The sequence below is a fragment of the Megascapheus bottae genome, chromosome X (assembly GCF_031878675.1).
Source record: "Megascapheus bottae isolate mThoBot1 chromosome X, mThoBot2.hap1, whole genome shotgun sequence".
Taxonomy (NCBI): Eukaryota; Metazoa; Chordata; class Mammalia; order Rodentia; family Geomyidae; genus Megascapheus; species Megascapheus bottae.
The window spans coordinates 92,774,368-92,786,152 of NC_143547.1; the positions used below are offsets into that span (position 1 = coordinate 92,774,368).

General features: G+C 40.3%; 1 protein-coding gene across 1 annotated transcript; it reads left to right on the plus strand.

The window, feature by feature from the left end:
* Window positions 1-2,343: 2,343 nt before the first annotated feature.
* LOC150041582 (uncharacterized) lies at window positions 2,344-11,785 on the plus strand. Its single transcript, XM_090327176.1, has 6 exons — window positions 2,344-2,460; window positions 8,188-8,371; window positions 10,140-10,181; window positions 10,376-10,501; window positions 11,190-11,283; window positions 11,651-11,785. Exons 1-6 carry the CDS (start codon window positions 2,344-2,346, stop codon window positions 11,670-11,672), a joined length of 585 nt encoding a protein of 194 aa, XP_090183302.1. The 3' UTR covers window positions 11,673-11,785.

The following is an 11,785-nucleotide window of genomic DNA, read 5'->3' on the forward strand; positions in this document are numbered from 1 at the left end:
ACTCAAGCTTTAGTCCCTATGTAAATATATACTAAATGCTATATGTTTCATTATGCCTTTCCATGAAGGTATATCACTTTGTGTTTGTCTCTTTTCCTCTCCCACAACCTAATAGTTTTTTTAATTGATATTATAAAGGTAATGTATGAAGGGGTTACAGTTACATAAATCCGTTACATAAATCATGAGGTTTCTGGCAACCAGTCTGCCCTGAGCAGTGGGTGAGACTTCTCCACTTTTACATTTTGGCACTGAAGAGTGTCTTAGGCATTGACCACGGTGATCACTGCCCTGGTCATACACTTGGCAATCCTCCTTTGTAGTGTTGAGGTAGACAGTGAGAGCTGCTATTTCTGGAGAGGCAGCTTAAGAGGAGGCCCCATTTCTTTTGGGGCAATCTCATTCCTTCCCTTACTCTCTCCCAATTTCCCCCGCATTCCCAACCCACAAGTTGCATAGTTCATTTCACTATGAATAGTTGTTAGTCTTTGTCACATAGATTTTTTTTGTTTTTTTAATTAAAGAATTTATTAACATTGATTTTTACATCATATTTTAAATGACAAGCTTAACAAACAAGTGTTCAAGAAAGGAATCTCTATTTAAAATCTCTGGGACTTAGTATTTAGAACTTAATCAAAATTAGGCTAAGGGTTTGTATGTCATAGAAACGTATTAATTTATGAAATAAAACATTATGTCTATAGAGTCATAGGGTTTATGTCTATATACTTATGTTTATATTTCCATTACCATGTCCATAGCATGCAGATACTGAGTCCTCGCTCTTGTAGTCTTTGGATTTAATAGCCACATATTAAGGATACCATGCGCCTTTTGTTCCTTAGGTCTTGACTTGTCTCAGTCAATATGATTCACTCTAGATTCATCCACTTCCCTGCGAATGCCATTATTTTATCTTGTCTGTTGGCTATGTAGAATTCCATTTTGTGTGTGTGTGTGTGTGTGTGTGTGTGTGTGTGTGTGTGTGCATGTGTGTGTATACCACATTTTCTGTATCCATTCATCTGCAGTAGGGTATCTGGATTATTTCTATTGCCTGGCTATTGTGAATAGTGCAGAGATGAACATAGCTGAGCAGGTGTCTTTATAATATCCTGGGTCATGCTGTTCAGGATAGATGCCCAGAAGTGGTATGGCGGGATCATAGGGAAGGTCTATTTTCAGTTCTTTAAGAAACCTCCACACTGCTTTCCAGAGTGGCTGAACTAGTTTACAATCCCACCAGCAGTGTAGTAGGGTCCCTTTTTCTCCCCAACCCTGCCAGCAACTGTCATTGTCTGAGTTCAAAACCTTGGCCATTCTTGTTGGGGTAAGGTGGTATCTTAGAGTTGTTTTCATTTGCATTTCATTTATGACCATATATGATGAACATTTTCTCATATGTTTTTCTGCCATTTTAATCTCTTCTTCTGATAAGTGTATCTTTAGTTTCCTTGCCCATTTAGTGAATGGTTTATTGGGTTTCGGGGGGGAATAGTTTCTTGAGTTCACTGTAGATCCTGGATATTAAGCATTTGTCAGATGTATTATTGGTGAATTTCTTTTCCCAGTTGGTTAGCTGTCTTTCTACTTTAATAGCTATGCTTTTGTCTGTGCAGAAGCTTTTTATTTTTAGGTAGTCCCATTTATGGAGTCTCTCTCCAACCTGTTGTGACCCTGGGATTCTGTTCAGGAATCTTTTGCCTGTGCCTATGAGTTCCAGTGTCTCTCCTACTTTATCATGTAGCAGTTTCACGGTTTCCAGTCTGACATTGAAGTCTTTGATCCACTTTGAGTTAATGCTTGTGCATGTGAAAGGCTAGGGTCAATTTTTAGTTTTCTGAATGTGGCTGCCCAGTTTTGCCAGCACCCATAATTGAATGGACTATGTCACATAGATTTTTTTCTTCCATTTTGCATCATTTTAATTTACTACACCAGGCATTTGCAAGTATTCCAACTCCAATTCATCCCCTTTCTGTTGCTGAGAGAAAAGGAAATAAGCAGTTGTTCCTTTAAAAGTAAGGGCTACCCTAGCACCGAAGGCCTTTTTTCCATGCTGGGCAAGAGCCTTACCACATGGTAGGGCTTAAAGTCCATTGTGAATATCACAATAGAAAATGCCCAGTGAAGTGAATGATATGTCTTGGCTGGACTAGTGATTGTTCTGGCCCACCAGCCTACTGAACATCTGCTTCTAGTTGGGCACAACCTTCAGCTTAAACAGGTCAGATGGACTCAGAGAAGGGAACTGACTTGAGCCGAGTTTCCCTCCTGAGGAAATAATATAGTGGGAATTCAGAGAGACACGCCTCTCGCAGGTCTGTCCCCAGACTGCGCATGCGCAGTCTTGCTTGCCTCCTAGAGGCGGGTCTTAGGAAGTCCGCCCTCCTTCCTCAGGAAACGGTGCAAGGCTTTCCCGCCAGTTTGGGAGTGCTTAAAGCCTCTCGCTTTCTGGTCAGTATTTTGGCCCTGGAGAGATAGAGACAAACAGAACCTGCTTCCTAGGTTTCAGGGGGACCAGGGGGACCCAGCTCTTAGATTTATCTGCTTTAGGTATTGTTAGTCCGGGTGGGAGTACTACTCCGTGGAGCTGTCATGGCGGTTCATTGTCCCTTCCACTGGCTAGGGGATTAGGGTCTTTTAGTAATGATGCCCACGTTAGAGGGACGAAACTTTCCGTGAGGTTTCAGTGCACTTGGGGGGGATGCAGTACATAGTTTCGCTAATGTTCCATGCCACTAGGACTCTTTGTCTTCCATGCTGATTTCTCCTCACGCCCCTAGCTTTCGTCACGAGGTTTCTGGCATCCGGTCCCGCCTGGGCGGTGAGTGGGGCTCCTCCATATTACATTGTGGCACTGAAGGGTGTCTTAGGCATTGACCACTGTGGTCACTGCCCTGGTCATATCCTTGGCAGTCCTCCTTTCTGGGGGTAGACAGTGAGAGCTGGTATTTCTGAAGAGGCAGCTTCAGAGGAGGGCCCATATGTTTCATCTGCCAGAGCCATGGCAGCCACAAACTGAAACGTCGAGGTGGTATTGAAATTATCTTTTTCCTTGGGCTCTAAATCCAGCACTCCTAGAATGACGCTAGACATCTGAGTTCAGCAACATGGGGAACTTCAAGTGTCTCCTGAATTTGCAAGCATGTGCCCCATACTCTGCCATCACTCTCACTTTCCCTACGCTTGTATTCTCTGAAGTTTCCTGAAACTGTCAATATTTGGTTTTCTAGATGTTTATTGACCAAACATAAAGTGCAACTAACATTCTGTACCCAGCCATGCAAGAATTCTAAAATTTAGTGCCTACTCACTAAATTTGAGTTTGGTCTACTCACCGAGTGCCTGCCTAGCATGCACCACACTCTGGATTCGATTCCTAGGTACTGCATACACTGAAAAAAGCCGAAAGTGGTGCTGTGGCTTAAGTGGTGGAGCGCTGGCCATGAGGAAATCCCAAGGAAAGTGCGCAGGCCCTGAGTTCAAACTCCAGGACTGGCAAAAAAAAAAAAAAAGAATGCTAGAATTTAGAATTTAATGTTTTTCTGTTAGTTGCTTTAATTTTTCCATCCTGTGGCTTGAACTTAGGAACTAGAGGCTTAAAGCTTTAAATCTGCCACTTGACCTATGCCTCCACTCCATTTCTACTTTTTTACTTAGGTTGGTTGTGGGACTTGTCCTCTGGGCCTGGGAGTTGTCTCTGACCTCTTCAACTCAAGGCATTATCCCTAAGCCACGGTGCCAATTTAGGTTTTCTAGTGGTTACTACAGATAAGAATTTCATGGACGGGTTGGCTTTGAACCAGGATCCTCAGATCTCAGCCTCCTGAGTAGCTAGGATTACAGGTGTGAGCCAGTCTTGGGCTAGAGCTCAGGGCTTGCGCACTGTCCTTGGGCTTTCTCAAGGCTAGAGCTCTACCACTTCAGCCACAGCACCACTTCTAGCTTTTTCTGTGTATGTGGCATTGAGGAATCGAACCCAACTCTTTGTGCATGCTAGGCAAGCACTCTACCACTAAGCTAAACTACCCACCCCACTTCTCATTTTTTGCTGGTTGATTAGAAATAGAAAACTCGCAGACATTCCTGCCTGTTCTTGATCACAGCCTGCTGAATAGCTAGGATTAGAGGTATAAGTAACACATTAGTTCTGTGTGTTCATTCTTTTCCAGGGAGATTTTATATTTTTCCAGAGCCATGTGGAGAATATTGAGGCCCAACATAGCTTCTGTATTCCTGTACTCAGCTTGCAGTGTAGCTAGGATTACAGTCATGAGTCACCAAAACAAGATGTTTTTCTTCTACCCTTTCTGGTATCTTAATCTTATATCTACAATGATTGTCTCTATTTTCAGAAGGCAGTATGCTCAGTAATTGCCTTTATAGTAACATCCTTGTTAATTGTTGTTGGCTCCAGATATATATTGATCACATTGAATGAATAGGAGACTAGTCCCTGTCTTGTATTTTACAAAATAATTTTGAGTAATTTGCCTATAGTCCTAGCTACTGAGAAGGTTGAAATCTGATTATTGCAATTTGAAGCCAGCTCAGATAGGAAAATTCTTGTGATTCATCTTCAGTAAACTACACAGAAAAAACTGGAATTGGTCCTGTGTCTCAAGTGGTGGAACTCTAGTCTTAAACTCAAAGAGGCTCAGAGACAGCATCCAGGGCCAGATTTCAAGCCCCAGGACCAGCAATATTGTTTAAATAAGTGTAAGGACAATATTTTTTCTGAAGGGTCTGAGGGTTCATTGATGACAGCCTTGTGAGAAACTAATGGACCCTTAAGACTTTGGGTAAAATTTTTAAATCAAATTTAAGAAAATTGAGATTTTCTATTCCACTTTTTTCCATATATTTTTATTGTAATTAATAGAAGGGTTGCATTATATTCACCAGATAGAATGTGCATTACTTCACAAACATTGATACCCTTTCTCATGTCTTGGTCCCCATTTCCCTCCCCCCCTGCTCATCTTGATTTACCCCCTTCCCTATCCAATTTCAAATAACAAATTAAGCATATATAAAACATATCAGATAACAAGGTGAAATATTGTAACAATATGAGATGACCAAGGGACAGCAAAAGAGATGAGAGATAACATAGTACATTAAGGACAACAATCACTCACTATATGGCTTTTGTTTCTATATCCTGCAGGTCCTTACATTTAGCATCATACTATATGACATTATGTATTTAGATTTTGATACACTGAAAACTTTCTATTCTACTTTATGTGTGTTTTCATGCAGTTTACTTTTCTACTAGTGATTGGTCTCATGCTAGATTTAGATTGCAGATAAAACTTTTATGAAGATAACTTTTCTCAGCCAAGTGCTGGTGGCTCACACCTATATCCTAGCCACTCAGGAGGGTGAGATTTGAGGATGGTAGTTTGAAGCCACCCAGGCAGAAAAGTCCTTGTGGGACTCATCTAAAATAAACCATTCAAAAATCATAAGTGGAGCTGTGGCTAAAAGTATAAGAGCACTAGCATTGAACAACAACAACAAAAAACAGAGGTACAGTGCCCAGGCCTTGAAATAAGCCCCATGATCAGAAAAAAAATGATATCTCCCCCTCCCCTATTCAATTGCTTTGGATCTATAGTAAGTTTTTTTAAAATTATTTTTCTAGTTCTTGTGTATGAATTCAACTCTTGAGTGCTTGGTTGATGTGGTGATGATCTACCTATTGTGGCAGACCTTCAGCTTCAGTTTCAACTAATTTGGGGTACAGAGCATATGGATATTTCTGACCTAGTTAAGTTCAAAACATAATTCTCTAGATGTTAGGAGGTGAAGTAGTGTAAGTTACAGGTTGGAACCATCATCATCTGCATGGGTTTTTTTTTTTTGTTCTGAGTATTATTATTTACTTAGTAATGTTTTCATTTGTTCTGTTCATATATTTTTACCACATCTTCATATTTAATAGAGTAATTTTGGCCATGTTGATCTATTTTCCCCCTTTATGAGTTTACCCTTCCTGGAAAATAACTGGGATCTAGACTCAGTGGATAAAGTAGCTCCCTAGAATGTGGAATGTATGGTTATGATTCCAAATACTGTAATTAAAGGAAAAAACAAATATACACACATAAATATGTATGTTAGGGTTTGTGTGTGTGTGTATGTGTGTATGAAATAATCATTGAATATTCAGTTCTTCATTTGGATGTGGGGTTGATTTATTTTCATTTTTTTGCCAGTCCCAAGATTTGAACTCAGAGCCTGAGCACTGTCCTTTGGGATTTCTTATGACTAGTGCTCTACCACTTGAACCATAGCGCCACTTCTGGCTTTTCTATGTATGTGGTACCACTAGGCCATACTCACGACCTTCTCTTTCATTTCTATGAATACACAATACACGTCTTAATACTTTTCAGCCTTTTTTTCTTTCCTAATATTAGCATGGTAACTGTAAAACAAACTCTTCTAGCTTCTATATTAGAGTCCTGAAAATGGTGATGATATATCCTCCTGATTGCAATTTCTTTTAATTTTTCGAATTTATGTACCTTAAATGAGACCTGATCAGGTTACCCAAATGACCTGCATTTGCTCAGCTTTAGCAGTAGTCCTGCCTTGCCCTTTGAAGCACTACCTCTGGCTCTAAGTTGTATTTATAAGTATGTTTAAAGGCAGAATGATTTCTTCTTTTGCTGTGGATTTTATTTTTATCTGAGGAACATGGTCTCCATGAAAAAAAAATCCATGTTTGTGATTTTTGCCAAGTTTTTGTACTTGGGCTTTAATTGCATTTGTATTTTGATTATTTGCTATAGGTTGCTATTAAGGCCAAACTCAGGCTTATTAATTCCTATGTATATCAGTGCATTCTAATAGCATATGATCATTGATTGAATGATGTCATTTCCACATAGAGATATCACTCTACCTTTGCCTCTTTTCCCATTCTAGAAGATTTCTCCCTTAGTTACCTTGTCTTTTTGCTCCCCCTAAGTTCTGCAATATGTCAGAAATATTCAGAAAATACTTCTGCATATGGGAGAAAATATTTGCATGGTGAAATTGGCTTGTTTTTATTATTATTATTGAAACTGGCTTGTTTTACTTAAGATGATGACCTCTAGTCCATCCATTTTCCTTGCAATTTTACTTTCTTCTTAATGGCTGAATAAAGGTCCCTTGTGTATATTTCCCACATGTCCTGGACCATCTGTCTGCATTTTCATATGTAGAAGTTACTAGCTTTTAAAAGTGTACTAGCTTTTATTCACAATAACCAAGTGATGGAAACAACCCAGATGCCCCACTACAGATGAATGAATACAAAAAACCTGGTAAATATATACAATGGAATTCTACATAGCCACCAGACAAGATAAAATAATGGCATTCACAAGGAAGCAGATGGAACTAGAGCAAATAATATTGAGTGAGATAAGCCAAGACCAGAGGAAAAAAAGCTCATGGTCTCCTTGATATGTGGATATTCTATCCAAACAGTACAAGAGCGATGACTCAATACTCTACTTGGGTACTCAAGGTCATTGACATGAACTTGGAGATATAAATATAACTATATAGGGCCAGGAGTTTGGCCTAGTGATAAGAGTGCTTGCCTAGCATGCACAAAGGCCCAGGCTCAATTCCTTGGTACCACATATGTAGAAAAAAGCCAGAAATGGTGCTGTGGCTCAAGTGGTCGAGCTGTAGCCTTGAGAAAGCCCAAGAACAGTGCTCAGGCCCAACTTTAAGGCCCAGGACTGGCAAAAAATAAAATAAATATAACTATATAAATATATAAATCTATGATGGTATATATATTCTATAGACATATTATTGTAGATCGATATGTATCTATGACATACAAACTCTCAGCTTAATTTTAATTTTGTTCTTAAATTTATGTGCCAGTAATTGCATATAGAGATTCTACTCTTGAATACTTATTAAACTTGACATTTGAAATATGATGTACAAAAATCAGTGTTAATAAAATCTCTTAATAAAAAGTACACTAGCTTTAAAATATGCCTTGGATTACAATAGTTTGTGGATTTTATAGGGTATCTTGACTGTAGCCACATGGAGGAGCTTCTCATTCCTCATCTTGCCCTGGAAGCTTTCAGTCAGGTTTGCAGTTTTGTGGTAATTAAATTTTGTCACAATTTAAATATGTCCCTTACTGTTTACTAGGAAATTATGGATGACAAAGCAAGGGAGACTTCTGAAAGTTCTCAATGTGACTCAGACCCAGATATTGAATTTATTAGCATTTCACCACCACATAAAAGGAGACACACTGAGGACACATCCCAGAGCAGCCCAGAAGTGGAAGGAGAATCCCAACGTGAGGACTCAAGCCTGGATGAGAGTGAAGGTATCAACTCTTGAATGGGTAGAAAGCACCTGCATGAGAGCAAGGCGGATGAAATCCCTTGGAAAAATGATAAAACATCTTGGGAGTTGCTAAAAATAAAAAGACCTTTCTGCCGAAGGAATAGGGTCCCCTTTCACAATGGATGACAGCACAAGTCACATTGGCTGGTGGTCAGCTCCTGCTCACTTTTCACCTTCCCCCATCATCATCTATTTTGCCTGCTGTAGTAGAGATATCTTGCCTCATGTATTCTTTCTTTTCTCAGACTCACAGGCACACACTCAGACCTGATACTGGAATTCATTTTTCAGCAGTATTTGGCCCAGTTGTCTCACTCCCTCCTCTGTGGCAACTTTCTTTTCTTTCTTTCTTTTTTTTTGTTTGGCTGTGTGGTTTAAACTCTGGGCCTGGGCACTGTCCCTGTGCTCTTCAGTTCAAGGCAAATGCTTTGCCACTTGAGCCACAGCACCACGTTTGGTTTTTTGTTAGTTAATTGGAGATAAGAGTCTCATGAACTTTCATGTCCTGGCTGGCTTTGAACTACAATCCTCAAACCTCAGCCTCCTGAATGGATAGGATTACTGGTGTGAGCCACCAGTGCCAAGCTTATGGCAACTTTCTAAAGCTTCCATTCTCCTTGTTTCTTTCCTTACTGGTAAATGTCCATCTTGGTCTTCTCCTGACTTTCTTTTTTATCTTTCCCTGTATCGTAATTGTAATAAAATCCAAACCACCCATTTTCCTAATTTTCTAGCCCATTCTGCCAGGACACCACCAGTTTGCTTCAGTAATTCTTTTCTGATAAATCTGACTTCTATCCAGGCCCTGAGTCTGCCACCTTAATGATGAAACAAGCAGGTAATTAGGCTATGCCACATCAGGCCATAGTGAAACATAACTTCCATACCCGAAGCACTCAGAACACTACCTGAGACCTCGCTGGAGTTCATAGTCTGGGCATCTCCTGTATTCACTATGTTCTCTACACTAAACCTAATGGTCTTCTTCTCCCTCTCCTTGCCTCTGAACTTCAGTCTTTAGTCTCTGCTTCTTCAAATTGTAACTGAGACCCTGACCCTCACCACATCCTCTAAGTTTCCCTATATATGTGATCAAGCCAATTCTGTCTCCTCTTTGGACTCTGCTAAGCGAATACCTACCAGAAGTGCCTGTCACCACCCAGTAGCTGCACATGTTCATTCTACTGCTCCCTGTTTCATAGCTGTTTGCATTTTTCCCAATATAAGTTCATCTAGGAAGTTCTCTATCACACACTTCCTATGTATCCTCCCTCTGCCATAATAGTATATGGTATATAAGGGCAAGTGCTGCTTATTTCTGATCACCAGCCTCTGTTACTACCTAGAGAACAGAACATGTGTAAATGATATTGACGTGTCACACTTGCAGTGATTAGCACCTCACTTTGATATGGGAGGGAAGAATGAGCAGAATCATCCACGACATGGGATCTGGGGTATTAATGTACAAGTATCAAGCACCTGTGCATCATGTGAGAGTTAGGATTTTCTGCATGTAAAATGTGGTATGACTCACATTGTTCTCTCCACCTTGGTTTCTACATAGGTTCATAAGACAGAGGGAGTCTTAAGGGATGTATTTTATTTTGCTTGCTGAAACCAACTTTGAAGCCTTTTCTCTTTTAAACCATTGACTTCTCAACTCAATTAGCTTATCTCCTGAGGAGTACTTGGATTGTTTTGAAACCCTGTAACCTCACAGTGCCGCCTCTCCATTTGGTTTGCAGGTGCTACTAGCCAAGATACCTCTGAGCAGCCCATGGAGATCGGTGAGTGCTCACCTGAACAGTCCTTGTGGCAAAGTTTTCCCTCACAGCTTATGCAGGTGGCAGGAGACAGTGCTCCCCCTAGTCCACTAGATTCTATGTGTGAACAGCCCTCTGCTAGCAGTGGACACTGAAGTTTCTCAAATCTGATGGTAACACAGTTGGGGGAGAAGATGTGAACAGCAATCATTTTATAGGTGAACCCAGTGTTGAAGCAATGGCTGCACCAGCTGTGGTTGCTGATTCCGTAGCAACAGGATGGCAGATAATCAACCCTATTATAATTCCTGACAAGCGGCAGGAAATTCAGCAGTTGATACAATGTAAGTAAATAGAAAATCTCTAATAATTGGGGGTGACTGTCATTTTTTCATGTGTAACTCTCTCAGTTATCAGACTTTTCCCCAGAATCCCATTTATTACATAATTCAAGATGGTTTCCTCTTTATTTTGACTAATATGCCAGTATACCTTCCTTTATCTTTTCTTTTTTTCTTTCTTTTTTTTTTTGTTGGTTGTGGGGCTTGAACTCTGGGCCTAGGTGTTATCCCTGAACTCTTCAGCTCAGGGCTATCACCCTACCCCTGCAGCCAGAGCGCCACTTCCAGGTTTCTAGTGGTTAATTCGAGATAAGAGTCGCATCATCTTTAGTGCCGGGGCTGGCTTTGAACCATGTTCCTCAGATCTCAGCCTCCTGAGTAGCTAGTATTACAGGAGTGAGCCACTGTACCTGGCTACTTCCCTTTTTCTGTCACTTCTAATCTTAATCACTGTTTCTAAGAATTCTGTGATTATTTATGAGACAGTCCCAAATGAATATTTGAAACCAAATGCATACACATATGCACACATGGTGAAAAAAGTTTGCATGCACATAGGCGTACATAGGGTAATACTTTATATATAACATTCTGTATCATAATGCACAGTTACAAGAGACAGACATTCCCCAAACTGATTTCTGTTCTAGCTTTGGTTTTGAGAAATGCTGAAGGATTTTTGTCTCTTCAGATTATGAAGAGGTTTTCCAGTTGCTTGAAGACGTGAAAAGAATTATGAGAGTGGAGAAACTATTTGTTCAATTTATCCTCCAGAGAATGAGGAGGTGAGTGGCAATAAGAACTGTCCATCTTCTTTTCATCATAGGACAAAAGCAGGACAGGAGTTACTATTAGCCAAGAAGGCCTGATACGAGTTTCTCAGTTTCTGGTTTCACTCATTTTTGAGGCTGAACCAACTGTTTGTGTTGCTGTCTTCTGACTCAGCTTTCCAGGCCCATTCAGCTCTGCAGCCTGAGACAATGTGAGCTGAGCATGAAACTGGCAGTCTCTGTCCTTGCTTATATGAATTGTAGTATGTAGACAACTTTCCTACATCTACCCAGATGGTGATCTCCATTTCCTGTCTCTCAGTACCTTCCTGTTACAGTGTCTTTGGTTGTCATGGACTGAATAAGTGGTTTGTATTTTCAGGTTGGAAAACGAGACTGAATGACTTCTGTGAGAAGACCCTGAAAAGAAGGAAAAGAAATGTGACCTCAACACCTTCTCTGAGTTGCCAGAAATAATTTACTGTGTTTGAGAATGTACTAAGCTGATGATTAAAGT